At 40.0% G+C, this 24,433-nt stretch overlaps 1 protein-coding gene across 1 annotated transcript in view; it reads right to left on the reverse strand.

Annotated features, from left to right (window-relative positions):
- Positions 1-1,292: 1,292 nt before the first annotated feature.
- Positions 1,293-24,433, reverse strand: part of ICA1L (islet cell autoantigen 1 like) — a 69,030-nt gene continuing 45,889 nt past the window's right edge. The window contains exons 10-12 of the mRNA XM_046018198.1: positions 14,634-14,888; positions 11,252-11,341; positions 1,293-5,507 (exon numbers count right to left, since the gene is read on the reverse strand). Of these exons, the coding sequence (XP_045874154.1) occupies positions 5,392-5,507; positions 11,252-11,341; positions 14,634-14,888 (461 nt within the window). The 3' untranslated portion in view covers positions 1,293-5,391. The remainder of the gene's footprint in view (positions 5,508-11,251; positions 11,342-14,633; positions 14,889-24,433) is intronic.

Here is a 24,433-nt window from a genome sequence, read left to right on the forward strand (position 1 = left end):
CCGTTGCTCTGTTTTTTTAGTTTCTATGTTATTTATTTCTGTTCTAATCTTTAATATTTCCTTCCTTTTGCTAGGTTTGGGTTTTATTCTTATTTTTCTAGCTCCTTTAGAGGAGTAAGGTTAGAGCATTTTGAGATTATTCTTGCTTCTTGAGGTAGGCCTGTATTGCTCTAAACCTCCCTTTTAGAGCCAATTTTGGTGCATCCCCCAAATTTTTTGGACCATTGTGTTTTCATTTTCATTTGTTTCCATGCAACTTTTTATGTTTTCTTTGACTTCCTGGTTGACCCATGCATTGTTGTCGTAGCATGTTATTTAATATCCATGTGTTTGTGCTCTTCCATATTTTTCTTGTGGTTGATTTCATAGCATGTGGTCAGAAACGATGCATGGTATGACTAATTTTTTTTTTAATTTGTTGAGACCTACTTTGTGGCCTGACACGTGATCTGTGCTGGGGAATGTTCCATGTGCACTTGAAAAGATTGTGTGCTCTTCTCTTTGGTATGAAATGTTCTGAATGTCTAAAACCCATTTGGTCTAGAGTGTCCATTTGAAGCCACTGTTTACTTGCTGACTTTCTGTTTGGATGCTCCGTGCATCGATGTGAGTGGGCATTGAAGTACTACTACTGTATTGCTGCTGTTGTATTACTGTCAGTTTAACTGTTTTATGTATTTGTGTGCATAATATTGGGTGCATAAATATTTACTATTGTTATATTATTTTTTAAAAATTTTTTTATTTGAGAGAGAGCAGGAGAGAGAGTGCTTAAGCAGGGGGACGGGCAGAGGGAAAAGCAGACTTCCCTGCTGAGCAGCAGGGAGCCTGATGTGGGGCTCGATCCCAGGACCCTGAGACCATGACCCGAACCAAAGGCAGATGCTTAACCGACTGAGCCACCCAAGCATCCCTAAAATTGTTCTATCTTCTTTTTTTTTTTTTTTTAAGATTTTTATTTATTTATTTGACAGAGAGATCAGAAGTAGACAGAGAGGCAGGCAGAGAGAGAGGCGGAAGCAGGCTCCCCGCTGAGCAGAGAGCCCGATGCGGGGCTCGATCCCAGGACCTCGAGATCATGACCTGAGCTGAAGGCAGGGGCTTAACCTGCTGAGCCACCCAAGCGCCCCAAAATTGTTCTATCTTCTTGTTGGATTCTCCCCTTTATTGTTATATAGTATCCTTCTTGGTCTCATTACAGTCTTTGTTTGAAAGTATAGTTTGCCAGGGGGTGCCTGACTGGCTCAGTCGGAAGAACAAGTGACTCTCGATCTTGGGGTCGAGAGCCCCATGTTGGGTACAGAGATTACTTAAATAAATTAACTTAAAAAATAGTCTATATACAGTATTGCTACCCCAGCTTTCTTTTGACATTCATTTGTATGATAAATGTTTCTCCATCCCCTCGCTTTCAAAATGTACATGTCTTTCAGTCAGAAATGAGCCTCTTACAGGCAGTATATAGATGGATCTGGTCAAAAGTAATTTTTTAATCTTAATTTGGTATGCTCATTTCAGACAGGAGACAGAATCACATGCATCAGTTTAATTTATATGTGAGACCAAAGGCACTCTTAACAGTGTATAATGTTAATAGCGGTTATGCTGGATGGTAGGGTTGCGAATGATTTTTCTTAAATGAGAGGGTATTACCTTGATATGGGGAAAAGGAAGCTTTTTTCCTTTAATGTAAAAACATGCACTTCAAAATCTTACCTATTAATACCACCTGGATCTCCTTTTTGTATTTATTCTTTGGACATTGATTGGTTCTTTATAGTGCTGAATGAGGAACCATGTTTAAACTTTAAATGCCAAGAAGAGTTTTTAATTCAACTTCTTACAAGTCTTTTTAAATGACACATAAAGAAGGAGATATTTTATGGTTGGCAAATTAATGTGACCCATCCTGTTCAATAGGTTTTTATTGCCACATTTAAATACCTTGCCATTGTATGTTTATTGTGTATTACCTTCAATACTGCTGAATTAATATTTAAAGTCTGTATTCCCTTCCTAGCTTAATTTCAGCATCCCAAGATTCTGGGGGCGCTTCATTGTTCAAGGTAAGAAAACACAGGGCCTACAATACCATGGAAGAAGATACAAACTAGATTGATTCTGGCTTCTTTTTATTCCTGCCTTCCGCAAATCAGGTTAAATACTGTGCTTATATTTCCTTGGTTATTGTTTCTAGGCTCAGAATTTTAATATTGATGGTTTGTATTTTGTTACTGAGTATATTTACACAGAGAGCACATTCTGTTATTTCCCGTATCTTATAACATCCCTTCTGTAGGAAGTAAGTTACAAAGAATGAGTCTCACAAAGGTATTCATCGCCTTGGCTTTATTTTCATTCTTTGTTATCTGTATCAATTCAAACTACCTTTTAAATACTATGGTCCTGAGGTAAAACCCGAATTTTCTAATAGGTTAACAATAATTGGATTTGTATCGAATACTTTAGGAAATCAGCTTTTTTGTCTTATGCCATCTTGTAATCTTTATTAAAAGAGGCCCAGGAAAATAGAGCACAAACTTCCTTTGTTCTTATGATGTAAGACCTCTGCATTTCCAGATGGTCTATAAAGATAGTTATGTGAAATAAATATCCGTCGTTGAAATACAAACACTGAATTTCATTGTGCAAATACTGAAGCCTATTTTTTTTTAAATACAGTTCATGTCTAACCATATCAGAGCTATGTTTTACAAGTAATGAAAGATTTCAAAAAATACAAAGTTACACCGATCTCATCTTAATATGCCCTGGTATTCCCGTCTCACTGGTAAAGTGGTCGTAAGAAAGATTAGACAAATTTTAGTTCTTCTGGGGCTTTTCTGAGCTTACATGCATTCTTAATTTGGTAATAAAAAGGAGGAGATATTATTTTCCCCCATTTAATATAAAAACATCCATTTACTTTGAAAGAGTTCTCAGCCTACCTTTGGTTAAGGCTATTTCTTACTGAATGTTTGATCTAGATTTAAATAAATAGCAACCCATCACCCTTCTGCTCTGTGTTTCTCATGTCTTTCCTTCACTCCCTACTGAATAGGCGGTTTGTTTCCTTTATACTAGCAGTCTAGGGATAATATAGCCAGATTTCTGTTTCTGGCCTCTAGACGACTGAACTTCAAATAATTTATCTTAAAAAAATACGGTTACCTTCATTTTAACAACAGTTTTCAATGTGCTCTTCAAAAATGGGGTTGTGCGATTTGTTGAAATTATAACTGAACTCGCTCAGACAGTTAATGTTGCTTTTGGATCAAATGGGCAGCTGTATACTCTGAGAGAAAAAATGTTGAGAATCTAAACTGAATAATAAAAATCTATTGTGTATTTCTATTTTTTTTTTTTTTTTGAGGACTTTTTTCTTTGGAAATTGAGTGCAGTGTGAATACACGGGTAGACGGGGATTCTGGCTTGGAAAGTGGCTTTCCTCGGTGTTCAGGTGTCTTTGTTTATTTGAGATAACAGGGACTGCTTTGCATGCACGTGAAGGAGATAAACAAATATTTTTGAGCGAATGTATTAGTGAAAGAAAATTAGTGAAAGAAAAATGGCACAAACTCGAGATCCAGAGTTCGCATTATTTTCGAAGCGTTCCAAGTTGACAGTACAGAGTCACCATAGGTACAGAATTTAGATTGTGATTGTGATCACAGCCCTTGGTGATGAATCTTCTGGAGAATTTCACTGAATAAAAAGGAAGAGGTAAAAAATGCTTCTGACTGAAAGGATAACCAAATAAGGAAATAAGAATAAGCATGAAAAGACTACATAACCTCTTCCTGAGTCCGTGTTTCTGATCCTCAGATAAGGTCTTTCTGGCCTATGCGGTGCTGCCCCACACCAGTGACCTCCTGCAGGGCTCAGGGCAGCTCCGGGTGTTGCTCACCCAGAGCGTGCTGTGCTTGGAGGTGGACTGCACTTTCCCCTCTCTGGTGCATTTCCAAACAGTGTCCTGTTTACAGTGACTTGGACATTACAAGCCATTCTCTTGTAAACAATAAATAAGCCTGTTTGTTTAAAACTAGGAGCACAAAAATTAATTAATTAAATAAATAAATAAAATAAAAGTAGGAGCACATGGAAACTACTGTGAACACTTTAGTTAAAACGTTCCCTTATGGAGATGTAATGGATTGGATGATAAAAATAAGACACCTGGAGAACTGCCTCAAAGCCGAAGGCTGGGCAAGAAAAAAGAACAGGAAATTAAGTGATAATGTATTTCCAGTGGCTATGGGTTCACTGGCTTACACGAACTTCCCTCCAGTAAGGATAACCATTTTTCCCCAGTAATCAAATAGAGCCTCAGAAGGTGTCACCCACAGAAAGAGAAAAGTGGAAAAATAAGACCCTTTCTGATTGATCATGTAGAACCTTCTGTGACGGCCAGAAAAGAAATCTGGATTAAATTGTGCCAAGAAAAAAAAAATAGGTAATAAGTATACAAATATGTACAAGAATAAGCTTGGAATTTTTCCCTCATTCAGATAGAAGTTTCTGGGTAATTTCAGGAATACTGTTGCCAGTTGCTTAGGGATTGTCCTTCCCTTGCTTTCTTTTCAGAAAGAATGTGAGTACTTTACATCGTGGTAACAACGTGTGAGAAACCAGGCTGAAGACACCTGTACAATGTCCTGAATATTACTGGCCATTCTTGGGGTTTAGGAGATGGGTGTATGAGTTTCTGCAGAAGACAGACTTAGCAAACACATCATCCTGCTACTTTGCCATGAAAATTCAGTAATGGAATTGAGGGGTGTCCATGATTTTCTATGAAGGAAAAAAACTAAGTAATATTACATTTTAGCCTCCAAGTGGAGAAAAGCACCAAGTTTCTCTGTGATTTCATTAAAGCGAACTGAGTTCTCAAATCTTACTCCACTTTTCTAACTAAAGACAAAACTGTTTTGGTTCTAGTGCTATTTTCACAACAGAAAACTCCCCCTGCTATGGTTTTATTTAAAAACCACCCCCAAATCACAACCCAGTTTACATGCTGTCTTCATCCCCATACAGAATTCTCACAGCCAGCAAGGTAACTTACACATATACAGCTTTCCAAATAAGCCCAATTCCTTATTTACAGAAGTATTCCTAGCTAGTATTTTGAAATAAGTTTTGGTATCTCTTTCAGACTCAATGGCTCATAATATTTCCCACATATTATCAACAGCTACAAATCCAAGATATTAAAGAAATACTTAATCTATCCAAATGTAGTCCTTACCATCTCTTTAAAGTTGGCTGAAAACTGTTAGATTCACAAACACGATGCTTTTGTGTATGGGTTACAAGATAAACTCCTTTCCACAAAGGCAACATGTTGAAAATTGATGTCTCAAGGCCACTGAAGCGACGACACAATCCCAGTCAAGCATTGAGAAGTTCATCATCTGAGTGTCCAATGGCATCAGGGTTTGCAAGTGGATCCAAGTCTGCAAATAGATTGAACCAGGCTGACATGTCTTGGTCACCGTTGTTGGGAGCTATTAACGAAGAAAAAACACATTTAAGAGTCTCAGGTGTTTAAAATCACATTACTGCACCATTTACGTGATTTTACTTTCTTTTTTTCAATGCCATATACTTCTACTTTGTTCTCTTAAGATGCTAGCTTTTATTTTTATTTTTTTACGAGATTTTATTCATTGGAGAGCGAGCGAGCACGGGTGGGGGCAGGGGAGGGGCCCAGTGAGAGGCGGAAGCGACTTCCTGGACTCGGGGATCAAGACCTGAGCCCCAGGCTGACGCTTTACTGACTGAGCCGCCCAGGCGTTCCTCCTTGATAATTTTGAAAAGCTAATAATGCAGGTACCTTGTGGTTCGCTGAGTCCTTTCTGTGTAACTAATTTTATGTTGCTCTGAGAAATGATTAAAAATGAACAGGCAGGGGGCGCCTGGGTGGCTCAGTGGGTTAAAGCCTCTGCCTTCAGCTCAGGTCACGATCCCAGGGTCCTGGGATCGAGCCCCACATCAGGCTCTCTGCTCCGCGGGGAGCCTGCTTCCTCCTCTCTCTCTGCCTGCCTCTCTGCCTACTTGTGATTTCTCTCTGTCAAATAAAAAAAAAAAAAAAATGAACAGGCAGGCAGTAATCGTCTTATAAACACAGATAATTTATAGGAGTCGCTCAGGTAAGGTTCAAAAGTGAAAGTACCCTTTGTTCCCACTTCGCAGGAACATGACATTTGTAACCTTGGTGTTTAAAGATCTATTATAAAATATTAAACAGGAGGAAGAAAATCCTCCTATCACAGTTACATACTCAACAGTTCTCATTCTGGTCTACAGCTGTTTCCTTTGTCTTGTCCATGTGCATCTCACAAAGTTTTCCTACAGTTTATGGAGTGGATTATGTCACAGATACAACCTCCTGTCAACCAATTCCTCTCTCCTCCCTGTGGAGACTGGAAAATCACGTGTCAATAGTCTATAGGTGGATCCGCGGCAGAGATTTCAAGGATATACATTTAGGCAAAAGGCTGAAACTACTAAAAGAATGCACAGTGGCATAGACAGTCATCTCAGAAGGCTAGGCTGTTAAGAATTTAGATTTTTATTAACATTCTCGGGCTTAATTTTATTAAATTGAAGCCTCAATGATTGTAGACAAATAGCTTTCCCAGTACTTCTGTTTCCCAATAGTTCTTTCCCTATGTCCACTTACGACATTTTTACAGCCTCTGTTTTAAATGATTAAACACAAATTTAGTTTTCGTGGGTTTTAGGGAAAAAAATTATAAATAGGCTGAATCCCAAAGGGATGGCTGTATTTTGATTCAGCTCGTGTCATTCTCTGATTTGCTTGGCGTTAATGAATTTTCCGATTTATCCCAGTACACAAAGTACTGGGAAGACTAAAATTCCAAGAGTCTACAATGATACATAACAAATAAAGAAAAAATGAGGGACAAGAAAAAGCCGTTCTGTACAGTAGAATGTCAACTAATAAATGTAGAAGGATTGAGAAAAGAGAAAAACCACCATTTGGCAATAACCATAGTAATAAATATTTCATGCAAAGAATGTTAAATTAGTGGGTGAAACTTGGATGGAAACAAGCCATTTACACAGTTTCAAAATATTTTTCCCACAAAATATTACAAATGGAAAAATCTAATAGTAATTTTATAGTGTAGTCACCTGGGAGACACCATCTCAATCAACTGACCAAAGTTACCATCACAAGCAATGGGACAGTTCAGATGTCATGTGCCTCCTGATATTAAGTTGTTACGGGGCACCTGGGTGGCTCAGTGGGTAAGTCTCTGCCTTCGCCTCAGGTCATGATCTCAGGGTCCTGGGATCGAGCCCCGCATCGGGCTCTCTGCTCGGCAAGGGTCCTGCTTCTGCCTGCCTCTCTGCCTACTTGTGATCTCTCTCCCTCTGTCAAATAAATAAAATCTTTAAAAAATAAAAAGGCACAACATCACTCTTGTTAGGCTAGTCTTGCCAAAATCCCTAACCTCAATTTGATTACGGAAAAAAAAAATCAGATAAACCAAATGTGAAGACTATTCGACAAAATAAATGACCTCTGTGCTCTAGAGGAGTCAGGATGGTGAAAGACAAAGAGTAAGGAACTGTCCCAGATTAAAAGCAGTTAAAGAGACTTGACAACGCAGTGTCAGATCCTGGATTGGATCCTGCACAGGGTGGGGGAACCTCTCTCTCTTTTGTTAGAGAAAAGCACAGGGGCACCTGGGTGGCTCGGTGGGTTAAGTGCCTGCCTTTGACTCAAGTCATGATACAGGAGTCTCAGAATCAAGCCCTGCGTCTGGCTCCCTGCTCAGCAGGAAGCCTGCTTCTCCCTCTGCCCCTCACCCCGCTCATGCTCTCTTGCAAATAAATGAATAAAATCTTTAAACAAAAAACATTAGTGGGACAATTGGCAAATCTGAATAAGGTCTATAAATTAGATAATAACAGTATGATGTTAATTTCCTGATTTTGATAACTGAATTGCAATTATGTAAAAGAATATCCTTATTTTTAGGAAAAAGATAATGAAGTATTTAGGCTTAAAGGAGCATGATGTCTGGTACTTACTAGTCTCAGAATAATTTCAGTTCAGAAGAAATTATATATATATTATACACACACAGAATAAGACAAATAACGATTCACATTTTGGAAAATCTTGGTGAAGTCACAGGAATATTTTTTATTACATTCACAAGCCTTTCTGTAGGTTTGAAAATTTAGAAATATTGATACGATATCATAAACTACTAAAAAATATGAATCCATATAGGGGTACTTGGGTGGCTGAGTCAGTTAAGCGCCTGCCTTCGGCTCATATCATGATCCCAGGGTCCTGGGATCAATTCCCACATTGCGGTCCCTGTTCAGTGGGGAGCCTCCTTCTCCCTCTGCCTCTGCTGCTCCCCGGCTTGTGCTCTGTCAAATCAATTCTTTTTTAAAAAATGTTAATCCCAGGGACGCCTGGGTGGCTCAGTTGGTTGGGCGGCTGCCTTTAGTTCAGGTCATGATCCCGGCATGGTGGGATCGAGTCCCGCATCAGGCTCCTTACTCAGTGGGGAGCCTGGTTCTCCCTCTGCCTCTGCCTGCCACTCTGCCTGTGCTCACTGTGAGAAATAAAATCTTTAAAAAAAAAAAAATGCTGGGGTGCTTGGGTGGCTCAGTGGGTTAAAGCCTCTGCCTTTGGCTCAGATCATGATCCCAGGGTCTTGGGATCGAGCCCTGCATCGGGCTCTCAGCTCAGCGGGGAGCCTGCTTCCTCCTCTCTCTCTCTGCCTGCCTCTCTGCCTACTTGTGATCTCTCTGTCAAATAAATAAATAAAATCTTTAAAAAAAAAATGCTAGTCCATATAGGTAGTACATAAATGGAGAAGAAGATTGTTTGTAGCAGAGTACTGAGGGCGGGCAGAAGCAGTGAACTCTATGGCAAGTGAATTATATGTCAATAAGGCTATTTAAAATTATGATCAAATAGCTAAGTAGGTTTTAAAAAATTAATATATCCATATAAAGAAATATTAAACCTTAAAAGGGAGAAAATCCTGTCACATGCTACAACATGGGTGAACTGCGAGGACGTTGGACTAAATGAAATGAGCCAGTCCCGAGAAGACAAATCCCGGGTGAGGTGCCCGGGGCGGTCACACTCATAGAAACAAACTCCAGTGTGGTCAGCAGCAGAGGAAAGGGGATTTGTTGTTTGGACCTAAAGTTTCAGATCTGCAAAGTGAAAAAGCTCTGGAGATCGTTCCACGACACTATGCACATACTTAACCTGACTGAACTGTTCGCCTACAAATGGTTAAGGTGGTTCTGTGTTTTCTACGATGATAAAAATGCGGAGGGAGCGCTGTGGTTAGAAAATCATCACTTTTTACCCCCGTCATACTGAAGACTGACTCGGGCCAAAAGCAACGCCGGACGCTAAATGGAAGTAGCAGTTGTGACGCCGAGCTGGACTCGGGCACAGAGTGTCCCCTCACGGACGCTCCGTGGCTGCAGAGAGGATAAAGAGCGTGAAGTGGGAATTACTTGGGAGGAATACTGGACAACTCCTTGGATGGGCGCTCACCACTAGGCTCCCCGGCGAGGGAGAAACGGACAACATCAGCTTCGGCTGTGCAGCCCTGAGAGGAGCGGCGCCGGGGCTGTCCTCCAGGCAAGAATGAAGAACCTGAACTTAACCGCGAAGAAAAGCTGTGGAAATGTTTCAGGTTAAAAGAGGCCAGAGAGACCGGACAAGTGGGCATATGAGCCTAGGCTCACTTCCAGACGGAGAGAGTGCTGCAGGGGACGGGACTGCGCAGCTCACCCAGCAGGAAGACGGGTGCGTGGTAGCTTACAGGAAGAGTATCGGGTTATTGCCATTACATTTCCTGACGTTTGCAAGCGTTCTGTGGTTATGCGAGAGAATGTGCCAGTTCTTAGGAAATGTACACCGAAGTACTTTGGGGCAAATAGTCACGATGCGTGTAACTCGCCCTTGAGTGGTGCAGAATAAAATAACAGACATGCGTCTACGCCAGCAAAATGCTAACAGCAGATGAACCTCATAAAGGGTGCGCACGTATTCTTTGTGCTGCTTTCACTTACGCAACACGTCTGTACATCTGAAATTATTTCCAATTAAAATTTTTAAAAATCAGCAGCAGTGACTAAGATTATCATATATCTAAAATCCTGGCAGAGTGTCTGTGTTCTCCGCACAGCCCACACGGTGATTACAACATGGGTCGGTTCTGCAGGTGACAGCGTGGGGAGTTCCCAGTCAGTGTTAGCGATGAGTGTGCGCCGGGCCCTTTGCTGAATGCCTGAACGCATAGGCATTCCATAGGCATCTTGTACTCAAAGAATACCTTCTGTCTCTAATGCTGTCACCCGTTACCGACAAACCTTAACACAAAATACAAAAAATTAAAGTACACAATTTAGTTTACTATGACAAGCCCACAAGTTCTATTCAATTTTTTCCATGATGAGGGATAGCCAGGTATGACTTACATTTTATTTATTTCAAGATTTTATTTATTATTTTTTACGAAGATTTTATTTATTTATCTGTCAGAAAGAGAGCACAAGCAGGGGGAGTAGCAGGCAGAGGGAGAAGCAGGTTCCCGGCTGAGCAATGAGCCTGAAGCGGTGCTTAATCCCAGGACCCTGGGATCATGACCTGAGCCAAAGGCAGACGCTTAACCGCCTGAGCCACCCAGCCATCCCTATATATTTAGTTGAGAGAGAGAGAGAGAACTTGTGTGCACAAGTAGGGGGAGGAGAAGGAGAGGAAGAGAGAGAACTGCGCAGACTCCGCAGCGGAGCCTCACAACCCTGAGATCACGACCTGAGCCAAAATCAGGAGTTGGGACGCTTAACCAACTGAGCCAACCGAGTGCCCCTATAACTTTCATTTTATTATTTTTTTTAAAGATTTTTTTTTAATTTATTCATTTGACAGAGAGAGAGATCACAAGTAGGCAGAGAGGCAGGCAGAGAGAGAGGAGGAAGCAGGCTCCTTGCGGAGCAGAGAGCCCGATGCCAGGCTCGATCCCAGGACCCTGAGATCATGACCTGAGCCGAAGGCCGAAGGCAGTGGCTTAATCCACTGAGCCACCCAGGCGCCCCCTTTCATTTTATTATTAACAAAATATTTTTCTGAACACTATGAAGCAAACACTATAAAATGATCCTTTTCTAAATTTATCTGCATTCAACCAATTGCTAATATAATGGCAAAGAATATAAATATGTAACTTACACTTTGTTAATTTCTTTGGACTCTGTGAAGGCACTGGCTGGTTATCAGTGTGTGAAAGAGGAAGTTCTAATCCCTCTTGGGAGGCCCAGCCTAGGGGAGGGAAGTAAGGAATTATCCATTGTTAGTCAAGAAGGAAGCAGCATCAGAAAAAATAAGAAAAGGTAAAAATATCTAATGAGTCCTCAAATCTTTCTATCAGGGTGAGATTCTACAATGTAAGACACGGGAGACACAAAATGTATCTGCAGTTACGTATTTTAGTCAAATCATCTAAGTTTAGTTCCAGCTAGAATTAGACTTACTTATAGTTTTCTAAGTGGTTTTGAAATACAAGTTTTCTTTTTAAACAACTGCAAATAGATGAGGCATAAAAAGAGAATTTCTGGGGCGCCTGGGTGGCTCAGTGGGTTAAGCCTCTGCCTTCAGCTCAGGTCATGATCTCAGGGTCTCTGGGATCGAGCCCCGTATCGGGCTCTCTGCTTGGCAGGGAGCCTGCTTCCTCCCCTCTCTGGCTGCTGCTCTGCCTACTTGTAATCTCTCTCTCTCTCTCTCTATCTGTAAAAAAGAAAAAAAAAATTAAAAAAAAAAAAAAAAAAAAAAAAGAATTTCTAAGGAGTTGGGAGAGAGGAAACAGACCTGCCAATTAGAATCTTGAAACCTTTAAGTATGTTTATATCCTCGGATTTAGTAATCCTAGTTCTAGAAATTTATCTTAAGGAAATAAGCGAAGGGAAAAAAAAGCACACGTATGATTATGTTTATTGCAGCATTATCTATAAAATGAAAAAGTAACAGTAGGGAAGGAATTATGGGAGATAAATGTGACAAAATATTATGCAGGCAGTAAAAAGTATCATTATGAATACCCATTACTAAAACAGTGAAATGTTTGCCATAACATGGGGAATTATTTAGGCTATAATTAAAATACAGCACTAGAAACGAACCCAGATTACCCTGCCTACTGCCCTCCTTGAACAGAAAAGATCACGGGAAGCCCAAGTTCGTTCTTAGAGTTCCCAGAACATAGATCTTTTAACTCAGGCTAGCTCACTCTCCTGGTTTACACTGCAGGAGAACAAGAAGTAGACATAAAGAAAAGGCGGGTGAAGTAGGAAGGGTCCTGCCGTGGAGGCAGAAGACCAGATTTTGGTTTCCTCTTAATTGTTTACTGCCTGGGGATCTTAAGCAAGACACCGATTAAACAGAGTATTAACTGCCTGGGCCATTGCTTGGGAACATCCTGTCAGCCCGCAGGCAGGGACCAGAACAGAGGCTCTGAGTGGTGAAGAAATACCAGTGATGATGTACGGCCAGAAAAGAAGAAGAAATCCAGTGCTGCTAGAGATGCGGCAAGTCAAGGAGAGAGGGCAGTGGTGTTTCACGTGGAGAAGGAATCTGTTTGTAAATCTGGGTAACTATTACGCCACTGATAAGGCATATAAAAGTAACTTTTTTCTAAAACTTTATAGTAAAACATCTGAACTATCCTCGGTAGAGTGCCTCTTTATCAAATGATACTGCATTCTTACTTTTAGGCTATTTAACAAATTCCTACTGAGTGCTCATTGAATTGCTATTTTATCTATTGAGCTAACTTTATGCTGCAGTCCTAGAAAGCACAAAGACAAATCACCCCACAGATTGTGACCTTGAGGTGCTTACGGATCGGATGACGTATGATGGTCTTGCAGATATAGGATGAACATAAGTATTTTTCATTTTTTCATTTTAATTTTTTACTTATTTGACAGAAAGGCCACAAGCGAAGGGAGCAGAGCAGCAGGCAGAGGGAGAGGGAGAAGCAAATTCCCCACTGAGCAGGGAGGGCAACAAGGGACTCAATCCCAGGACCCTGGGATCATGACCCAAGCCAAAGGCAGCCGCTTAACCGACTGAGCCACCCAGGTGCCCCTGAACAGAAGTATTTTCACAAAAAGTACAATGCATTAAGATACTGTTAGGTGTTGTGAACCATTTCCTCAGGAATAAAATCTACTCGGGGATGGAAGACAGGGACAGAAGGCAAGATGAGCTATGATGACAGCCACGAAAACAGGGCGCAGTGGGAGGCCAGAGGCGGGAGAAAGCACACACCGGGCAGTACGCAAGAAATATTCGGCTGTTGGCTGCCACGGAGAAAGCACTGGACTGGGAATCCAACACGGGCTCAAGTCCGTGCTCCGTTACTGAACACCATAAACGAAAGCAGCAACACAAGAAATGATGTTTCAGAGGGATCTGAAAAGTAGCCGATATATTTATAGAAAGTGGCTAAGTATTCTGATGTAAGCTAAGAGAGAGGAGTGCACACACAGGCACAAGTTTTATCCTGGAGCCCGTGTTTCTTCATTTTTTTAAAAAATGTAAGCAGAGTAGGGGCACCCGGGTGGCTCAGTGGGTTAAAGCCTCTGCCTTCGGCCCAGGTCGTGATCCCAGGGTGCTGGGATCGAGCCCCGCATCGGGCCCTCTGCTCAGCAGGGAGCCTGCTTCCTCCTCTCTCTCTGCCTGCCTCTCTGCCTACTTGTGATCTCCATCTGTCAAATAAAATCTTAAAAAAAAAAAAATGTAAGCAGAGTGCTGACGTCAGTGTCTGCCTCTTGGAGAACGAACTCTGGGGGAAGCCTGGAAGGTGACCTGGGGTTTGGGCGGCCCGGAGGGAGGACCCTAGCAGCAGCCCAGGAAGCCAACTAAGGCTCTAAATGCCGCCGTAATAGAAGTGGAGAGGAGGAATGTGCAACTGGAGCCATGGTATGGAGACAGAACTGGCAGTACTTAGCAGCAGGATGGAAGTGGGGAGCGAAAGGACAGTGGCGGTGCGGGGTTGGACACGGGCTGGTAGGACAGCAGGTCAGCAGACGGAGTCCCTGACAGACAAAGCAGGTGATCCTTGGAAGACACCCCGCCCCGCTTTCTGCCACCGTCCTCCAGTCCTGCTCCCTTGCCCAGGCGGCTGCCGTGGCACTATCCTTGTCTGCTCTGAACCCATGGGGAGAGAACACACCGAGATTTGCTAGAGGGAAGAAACGGTATCACCTGCCCTAGGCAGGAGTAACTTAGCAGGTCAAGAGTTTACAATAAGACCCCGATTTTCTATGTAGAGAAGACTCTGGAGAAAGTCAGTCTACAAAGTGGGTTTGACAGAGGTGGCCGGAAAGCAGCCCTTGTTTCGCCCTTGTCAACAGACTCCGGTGACGGTAACGACCGGAGTACCGGTGGTAGTAGTTGTTACTTTTGCAGTTGATGGGGGAGACACAGATTTTGCTCAGCAGTACTGAAGTTAAATCAATATCCTTGTTGATTTTAGCATCTACATACACACAGTTTTGCTTCACAAAGATAAATTAAGTCATGCGTGTCTAAGTGTTTCATAGGCACTTACTGTTAAAAGCTCCAGCAGCATGAAGGCCAAGGTCAAAAAGCTGTGAAGGAAGGAATCGTGAGGAATAAGCAAGAGGCTCTGACCCCACAGCAGGCTCCCGCGACGTGAAGCTGGCCCCAGGGCTCCCGAAGGCAGTCTGGCATTCTGGGGTGAATTCACCAGTACTTGAAGAACCAGGGCTTAGGAGGTTGTTGAGAAATGAGAATTCCTTCTCAAAATCATCTTCCAGCGAATCTATAGGGAAATCTTTTACAACTGTTGAGTGGACATAAAAACAGAAGGCTTGTGACTTTGCGAGGAAATGAGAGTAGGATATAGGGCAAATCAAATTTGTTTCATTATTCCCATACATTAATATAATTTTTGAAACTTTTAAACATAATTTATAATGAACAATTAAGCTGATTGGAAGTTTATGAGAAATTATTTCTAATGGGACAGTCTAGTCTCTAGAAATTGTTCCAAGGACACACATGAGGAGACATTTATTCAAGACAATCTATTGGAAGTCTTGGACTAAGACTTCTAATGGTATTTGAACTAAGAATCATTCCCTTCCTACCCACCCCCCCAATTCAGCACAATGGAAATTCTACTCTACACCTGTGTGGCCAAAAACATAAGGCTCCCTTCTCCCCCCAGTTATGTTCTTAGGAGGGGGAGGATGTCAGCATTTCATATCCTGTTCTCAGTTACTTGGCTAAGTCCGGGCAGTGCAGTCAAGAGGTGGAAGCTCCCATTTCCCACCCAGATAAAAAGACCACAGTCATAAGATGGGACTCTGATTTGAGTCACAAAAGGATGGAGCAGTTTGGGGAAAAATGGATAATAATCCCCAAATTTCTTGAAAACATTAATATACTCATTCATCAAGCTTAATAGAATCCATGCAGAATCAATACAAAGAGATCTATATCTAGATACATCATAGGCAAATCACTGAAAGTCAAAGATAAAGAAAAAAATCCCCCCATTCATAAATGGGAAGAATCAGTATTGTCTAGCTGGCAATTGACTCCAAATGAATTCAACATAATTCATAATTAATTTATGTATGAATTCAACATAATTCCTATCAAAATCCCAGTAGGCGTTTTTGGATAGAGATTGACAAGATGATTGTAAAATTTTTATGGAAATGCAAAGGAGTTAGAATAGCCAAAACAATTTTGAAGAAAGAACAATGCTATGGGATTACTACCACCAAATGTCAAAAATTTCCTATAAAACCACAATAATCAAGACAATATGGTTCTGGTCAAGGACAGATATACAGATTAGTGGAACAGAAACTAGAATCTAGAAACACAACTTTTTTTTTTTTTTTTGGACACTGGATTTTAACAAAAATGCCAAGAAAATTCCATGGAATAAGAAATGTCCTTGCAGGGGCACCTGCGTGGCTCAGTGGTTTAAGCCGCTGCCTTCAGCTCAGGTCATGATCTCAGGGTCCCGGGATCAAGCCCCGCATCGGGCTCTCTGCTTGGCAGGGAGACTGCTTCCCTCTCCCTCCCTCTGCCTGCCTCTCTGCCTGCTTGTGATCTCTGTCAAATATAAATAAAAATCTTAAAAAAAAAAAGTCCTTGCAATAAACGGTCAGGAACGACTGGATGTGCATATGCAATAAACAAAAACCAAAAATTAAAAGACATACCTCACACCATAAATACCAATTAACTCAAATTGATCATAGTCCTACATATAAGAGCTAAAATTATAAAACTTCAAGAAGAATACATAAGAGAAAATCTTTGTAACTTTGGGTATAAAGAGTTTCTAGACAGGATACCAAAAGAACATATAAGAAAAAAAGTAAGTTGAACTTTGTAAAATTTTTAAAATTTTGTGTTTTAAGAGGCAAATTTTTTTTTTCTTAAAGATTATTTATTTATTTGACAAAGATCACAAGTAGGCAGAGAGAGGGGGGAAACAGTCTCCCCACTGAGCAGGGAGCCTGATGTGGGACTTGATCCCAGGACCCTGGGATCATGACCTGAGCTAAAGGCAGAGACTTAACCCACTGAGCCACCCAGGCACCCCATTAAGAGGCAAAATTTAGAAAATAAGATGACTGGGATAAAATATTTACAAGTCATATGTCTGATGAAGAATTTGCACCAAGAATAAAGAAATCTTGCAACTTAATAATAAGGTAAATAACCCAATTTTAAAATAGGCAAATAGCCCTGGAGCTAATAATACATTATATGCTAATAAAAAAAATAAAAATAGGCAAATAGGTCTTCATAGATTTGTCAACAAAGAAGATATATGAATGGCCAGTAAACACAAGAAAAGATACTCAACATCATAAATCACTGAGAAATGCAAATTAAAGCCACAAATTAAAAGTACTAAAATGTACATTTTAAAGAGACAATACGCATGTTGACAATGAAATGGAAAAAACTAGACACCTCATTCTTTGCTAGTGGGAATGAAATGGTAGTAGAGACATTTTTAAAAAAACAATTTGACAGTTCCTTAAACCGGCCACCTGCAAAACAATCACGTTGAAGCTATCACTAGTACCATATGGCTAAAAAAACCCCCAAGTGAATTAGAGATGTAAGTGTAAAAAATAAAAGTATACAGATACTAGAAGACAGCATAAATAAATTCTAACTTGGGTTTTACATACGACAAAAATGAAGATCTAATAAAAGATTAATAAATTTGACTACATAAAATTATTTTTTAAATTTTCATGGCAAGAAACAACTACATGAAAAGACAAAAGACAGGGAACAACATAGTGGGAAAAAAATATTTGCAACATAAAGATAGTCAAAGTAGTATTTACAGAGTGTCTACAACTGCTGGATGACAGAGGGACACCAGACAGACAGACACTGTCCTACCAGTCCTCACAGTTACACACATACATTTGGACAATAGCTCAAACATATAAAACAAATAATGACTTAATTTCCATTGATATGTGCTATAAAATAGAAGTAAAGGGTTGCATCCCTGTGTAGAGACCTATACAGGTTTTAATGTTAAGGAAATAATTATTAAATTAAAACTAAAGAATTTTAAATAATAAACTATCCATATATATAATGAAATTACCATTTAGGTGTGCAACTTATATTTTCAACTTACGATAGGTTTATCAGAACATAATGCCATCTAAAGTTGAGAAAGATCTGTAATACAATATATATAATTCACACACAAATAACTTTATAATACCCATAGGTATTCAGGTCCTGTGTTATATCTATGTCCCCTTGAAAGTTAAAAGTTTTCACATTCCAGGTAAACTGGTACATCTGCTATGGAAAACAGTATGGAGTTTCTCCCCGAAATTAAAAACAGAACTACTAAATGATTCAGCCGTGCCACTTCCGGGTATTTTACATGAAAAAAAAAAAAAAAAACAAAACCAAAAACCACTACCTCAAAAATATATATGCACCCCAATGTTCACTGTGGTATTATTTACAATAACCAAGACATGGAAACAACCCAAGTGTCCATCAATGGATAAATGGGTAAAGAAAATGTGGTGTGTGTGTGTGTGTATGTGTGTGTGTGTGTGTGTGTGTGTGTAAAATATTAATCAGCCATTAAAAAATGAGATCTTGCTATTTTCAACAACATGGATGGACCTTATAAACATTATGCCATGTGAAATAAGTAAGACATAAAAAGACAAATACTGTATGATCTTGCTTATATGTAGAATTTAAAAAACAGACAAAAACCAAGCTCACAGACAGACCAGATTTGGTAGTTGCTGGAGGCAGGGGATGGGGGAGGTAGGCAAAATAGGTAGAGAGGGTTAAAAGGTATAAACTTTTGGTTATAAAATAAATAAAAGATATGTAAGATAACATGGTGACTAGTTAATAATACTGTATTGCATACTTGAAAGTTGCTGAGTGAGTAAATCTTAAAAGTTCTCATCACAAAAAAAATTTTCTAACTGTGTATGGTGATAGGTGTTAACTAGACTTATTGTGGTGATTCTTTCACACTGTATACAAATACCAAATCATTATGTTATAAATCTGAAACTAGTATGTCATTTATACCTCAATTAAAGAAAAGTTTTCACATTCAGAAGCCTAGCCCTTCCCTAGTGGACTTGTGTCTAATTCTGTATTCTCTGAAAGTCCATTTTATATTTTGTTCTGCGTGATCTCCATGTCTCTGGACAACATATTTATTTTACATGCAGAGTTGTAAACAGCTTCTCTGCATTCCTCACCTCCACCAAAGTAAGAGTAGTAGTAATTTCATATGAAGGCGAAGATCAGACAAATGTGCTAAAAGACAGCATACTCCAAAAGCTCCAAGGCAAAAAGTTGTTTAAAAAAAAAAGATCGCCTCCGAAGGGGCACGTGTACCCGAATGTTTATAGCAGCAATGTCTACAATAGCCAAACTATGGAAAGAACCTAGATGTCCATCAACAGATGAATGGATAAAGAAGATGTGGCATATATACACAATGGAATACTACGCAGCCATCAAAAGAAATGAAATCTTGCCATTTGCGACGACGTGGATGGAACTAGAGCGTATCATGCTTAGTGAAATAAGTCAATCGGAGAAAGACAACTATCATATGATCTCCCTGATATGAGGACATGGAGAAGCAACATGGGGGGTTAGGGGGATAGGAGAAGAATAAATGAAACAAGATGGGATTGGGAGGGAGACAAACCATAAATGACTCTTAATCTCACAAAACAAACTGGGGGTTGCTGGAGGGAGGTGGGATAGGGAGGGGGGAGGGGGTTATGGACATTGGGGAGGGTATGTGCTATCGTGAGTGCTGTGAAGTGTGTAAACCTGGCGATTCACAGACCTGTACCCCTGGGGATAAAAATACATTATATGTTTATAAAAAAAAAAATTGGAAGGGGAGGCGAACCATAAGAGACTATGGACTCTGAAAAACAACCTAAGGGTTTTGAAGGGTCAGGGGTGGGAGGTTGGGGGAACAGGTGGTGGGTAATAGGGAGGGCACGTTTTGCATGGAGCACTGGGTGTTGTGCAAAAACAATGAATACTGTTACGCTGAAAAAATAAATAAAATGGAAAAAAAAAAAAAGATCTCCAAGTTTGGGGTATATACTGAGACAAGTTATGCCCTATCATTAATCTGGGATCCAGTTTCCCACATAATTCATCTGTACCTCATTTGCAACCCAGTATACACACACAGACTAGGAAGAAAAAAAAAAATAAGAAAGAAAAACCAGGGGCGCCTGGGTGGCTCAGTGGGTTGGGCCGCTGCCTTCGGCTCGGGTTGTGGTCTCGGGGTTCTGGGATCGAGTCCCACGTCCGGCTCTGCTTCCCTTCCTCTCTCTCTGCCTGCCTCTCTTGTGATTTCTCTCTGTCAAATAAATAAATCTTTAAAAAAAAAAAAAAAAAAAAAAGAAAGAAAAACCAAAAAAGTCCAAGGTTTTGACATCTTCAACTATTATCAAGGACACTTTTTAAAAAGATAATGAGGGCGCCTGGGTGGCTCAGTGGGTTAAAGCCTCTGCCTTCGGCTCGGGTCATGATCCCAGGGTCCTGGGATCGAGCCCCGCATTGGGCTCTCTGCTCCACAGAGAGCCTTCTTCCTCCTCTCTCTCTGCCTGCCTCTCTGCCTACTTGTGATCTCTGTCTGTCAAATAAATAAATAAAATCTTTAAAAAAAAAAAGATAATGAAACCTAAAAATCCTAAATGTCTCCTACATAAAACATGAATAGTGTTGCTGCTGTACAGTGAGCTTAGAGGATGTACTACATCTAAGGACAAGGTAGTAATATCTCTACTACACTCTTCTTTAAAATTTGATGCTCAGGGGCGCCTGGATGGCTCAGTGGGTTAAGCCGCTGCCTTCGGCTCAGGTTATGATCTCAGGGTCCTGGGATCAAGTCCCACATCGGGCTCTCTGCTTAGTAGGGAGCCTGCTTCCCTCTCTCTCTCTCTCTCTGCCTGCCTCTCTGTCTACTTGTGATCTCTCTCTATCAAATACATAAATAAAATCTTTAAAAAAATGTGATGCTCAATTTGAGATACTATAAAAGAAAATGGAAAGAGTTAAACCAACTAAAGTAGTCAAACGGAAAACAAAATCAAAAGAAAGGTATAAGGAATTCAGTGTTATTTAGCTTTAAGATAAGGAAGCAAAGGATAAATTAGTTTCTAAGTTCAAATAGTATAAAGATGGTTTAAAACTACAGAAGATTAAAAAATATAGACTATCAATAAAGATTTCAGTTGAACTCTGGAAAAATCTGGGAATGAGAAAGAGATTCTGGAGGTGACTAGAGAAGGAAGTGAAGAAAAGAATAAGAGTACTAATACTAAACTAATACTACATACTAATACTAAATAATAGTATTTACAAAGTGGTGAAAGAAAATACCAACCAACCTAAAATTATTTACTGAGCAAAACTGTCTTTCAAAAATAATAACAATTATTTCCAAACATAAGCCAAGTTTACCACCATGGCATCTTTAATAACTTCCAAAACTAAAAGCTATAGTTACAGAAAAGGAAAATGAGGTCACAATGAAGATCTGAAATATATGAAGAAATAATAACAAAGAAAAAATACTGGTAAAATAAAAATAGCATTTCTTCATAAAACAATAATATTTTTAATTGATTTATGGGAACTCACAAAAAGAAATAAAACATTGAAGAATAATAGTTGGTGAAGTGAGATGGGAGTGACTGGATTTAGTTTAAGATCTTTGTAATGTTTTGGGAATACCGAGATAGTCATAAACCTAGCCTTTATTTCAAGTATGAATGATATGGACACCTGGTGGCTTAGTTGGTTAAAGTATGCATGATAGGGGCACCTGGGTGGCTCAGTGGATTAAAGCCTCTGCCTTTGGCTCAGGTCATGATCCCAACGTCCTGGGATCGAGCCCCACATCGAGTTCTCTGCTCCGCAGGGAGCCTGCTTCCTCCTCTCTCTCTCTCTGCCTGCCTTTCTGCCTACTTATGATCTCTGTCAAATAAATAAATAAAATCTTTTTTTAAAAAAGTATGCATGATAAAATTCAAGGGAAACCACCAAAAACAAATAAAATTGTAACTTCCAAACTAGTACATGGGGGGAAAAAAAAGACTGAGAAATCTTTAAAAACAAATGAAAAAATCTTAATCAATCCAAAGTAAGGCCAAACAGGGGACAAAAGAATGGGGTGGAAGAACAAAACAAAAACAGAAAGTACAAGTCCAAATATAAATCATGACAATAAATGTAAATGGACTAAATTCATCAAATAAAAGAATGACAAACTGATATATGGGGACTTTAAAAGAAAATCCAGCTTAATTTTATTTACAAGAGACATAACCTAAGATATAAGAACATGGGAAAGTTGAAAGTAAAAGTGCAGAAAAGGGTATACAAAGTAAATACTAACAAAAATAAAACTAAAGCTAAGTTAATGTCATACAGAGGAAACTATAAGCCAAGAAGTAATATTAGGGAAAGAAGGGATCATTATATTATTAACAGATTGATTTACTAAACAGATACAAGAATTCTAAACTGGGGTGCCTGGGTGGCTCAGTCAGTTGAGTGTTTAACTCTTGGTTTCAGCTCGTCATGTTCTCAGGGTTATGAGATTGGGCCCTGGGTCAGGCTCTGTGCTCAGCATGGAGTGTGCTTGAGATTCTCTCCCTCTGCCCCTACCCCCACTTGTGCTCCTTCCCTCTCTACAACAAATAAGGGGTTCCTGGGTTGCTCAGTCGGGTAGGTGGTTGCTTTTGGCTCAGGTCATGATCTAAGGGCCCTGGTAGTGAGTTCAGCATTGGGGGTCCCTGCTCAGCAGGAGGTCGGCTTCTCCTCCCTCTGCTGCTGTCCCTTCTTGTGCTCTTTTGCTCCCGTGCTCTCTTTCTCTCTCCCTCAAATAAATAAAATCTTTAAAAAGAGATTTTAAACTTATTTGCAACCATCACTCCAAAATCCTCAAAGTATATAAAGTGAAAAAGTGCAAGAATGAAAATCCACTTCAGTAGCAGAGGTTTCAAAATACATTTCTCAATTATTGATATATCAAGTAAACAAAAAATTAGTAAAGATATAAAAGACTTAAAGCAGCACAAATAATTGGCTTGATGTAATAGATATGTAGGCTCCTGCATTCAATGATTAGAGAACACATCAAGCCCATGGAATATTTAGAAAATTTGTCCACTTCTTAGTCCATAGAGAGTGTCCCAATAATTCAAAGAATCGGTATGACAAGGATACATTCTCTGATGATGATGAAATAAAGTTTAAAAAATCAGTGACAAAAAGGTTAATTTCAGTATCCCCTTAATTTGGCAATTTTAGAAACGCAATTTAAAATCACCCATGGCCATAGAGGACAAAACATATAATGAAAAGTTAAAAACAATTTAAATCAGTTTATAATGAAAATACTATATATCAAAGTTTGTGGACATCCATACAATGTATTAAGCAATAAAAAGGAAGTACCAACACAAGTTGTGTCACGGATGAAGATCAAAGTGTTACATGAAGTGAAAAAAGATACAAGAATACCACACATGGCATGATTCTAGCTACATGAAATGTCCAGAAAAGGCCTAGGAGTGGGAATGGGGATTACAGCAAGCAGGTGTGAAGGATCGTACTGCTGAGGGGATGAAAAGGTTCTAAATCTGACTTCTAGAGATAGTTGCAATGCTCTGTAGTAACTAAAAATTACTCATTTATACAACAGAATGAGTTTTAGGATAAAATATACCTCAATAAAGCCTTTTAAAAAAACTTGTGGGATGCAGAAAAAGAGAAATTTCAGCTTAAAAAAAAACAAAAATAATAGAGGAAGAAAATAATGAAGATAAGAGCTAAAATTAACGAAACGGGGCGCCTGGGTGGCTCAGTGGGTTAAAGCCTCTGCCTTCAGCTCAGGTCATAATTTCAGGGTCCTGGGATCAAGCCCTGCATCAGGCTCTCTGCTCGGTGGGGGGCCTGCTTCCCCCTCTCTTTGTCTCCGTGTGCCTCTCTGTCTACTTGTGATCTCTGTCAAATAAATAAATAAATAAAATCTTAAAATTAATGAAACAGAAACAGATTCAATAGGTTTAAGAAAACCAAGAGCTGATTTCTTGAAAGAATAAATAAGCCCTTTAGCAAAATTAATTAAGAAAAAAAGAGAGAAGGAACAATAAATATCTGGAATTAGAGAGCAGACATAAGGGGCACATGGATGGCTCAGTCGGTTGAGCATATGACTCTTGTTTTGGCTCAGGTCATGATCTCAGGGCTGTAAGACTGAGCTCTGCATTAGGCTCCAAGCTCAGCAAGTCTGCTTAGATTCTCTCTCTCCCTCTCCCTCTGCCCCTCCTCCCACTTGTGCTCGTTCTCTCACTCTCTAAAATAAACTCTTAAAAAAAAAAAAAGTAGGGGCGCCTGGGTGGCTCAGTGGGTTAAAGACCCTGCTTTGGCTCAGGTCGTGGTCTCAGGGTTCTGGGATCGAGCCCCACATCGGGCTCTCTGCTCAGCAGGGAGCCTGCTTCTCCCTCTCTCTCTGCCTGCCTCTCTGCCTACTTGTGATCTGTCAAATAAATAAAATCTTAAGGGGCACCTGGGTGGCTCAGCGTGTTAAAGCCTCTGCATTCGGCTCAGGTCGTGATCCCAGGGTCCTGGGATCGAGCCCCACATCGGGCTCTCTGCTTGGCTGGGAGCCTGCTTCCTCCTCTCTCTCTCTCTGCCTGCCTCTCTGCCTACTTGTAATCTCTATCTGTCAAAAAAATAAATCTTTAAAAAAAATAAAATAAAATCTTAAAAAAAAAAGTAGACAAAATTACTGAT

The sequence above is a fragment of the Meles meles genome, chromosome 9 (assembly GCF_922984935.1).
Source record: "Meles meles chromosome 9, mMelMel3.1 paternal haplotype, whole genome shotgun sequence".
In the NCBI taxonomy this organism is placed as follows: Eukaryota; Metazoa; Chordata; class Mammalia; order Carnivora; family Mustelidae; genus Meles; species Meles meles.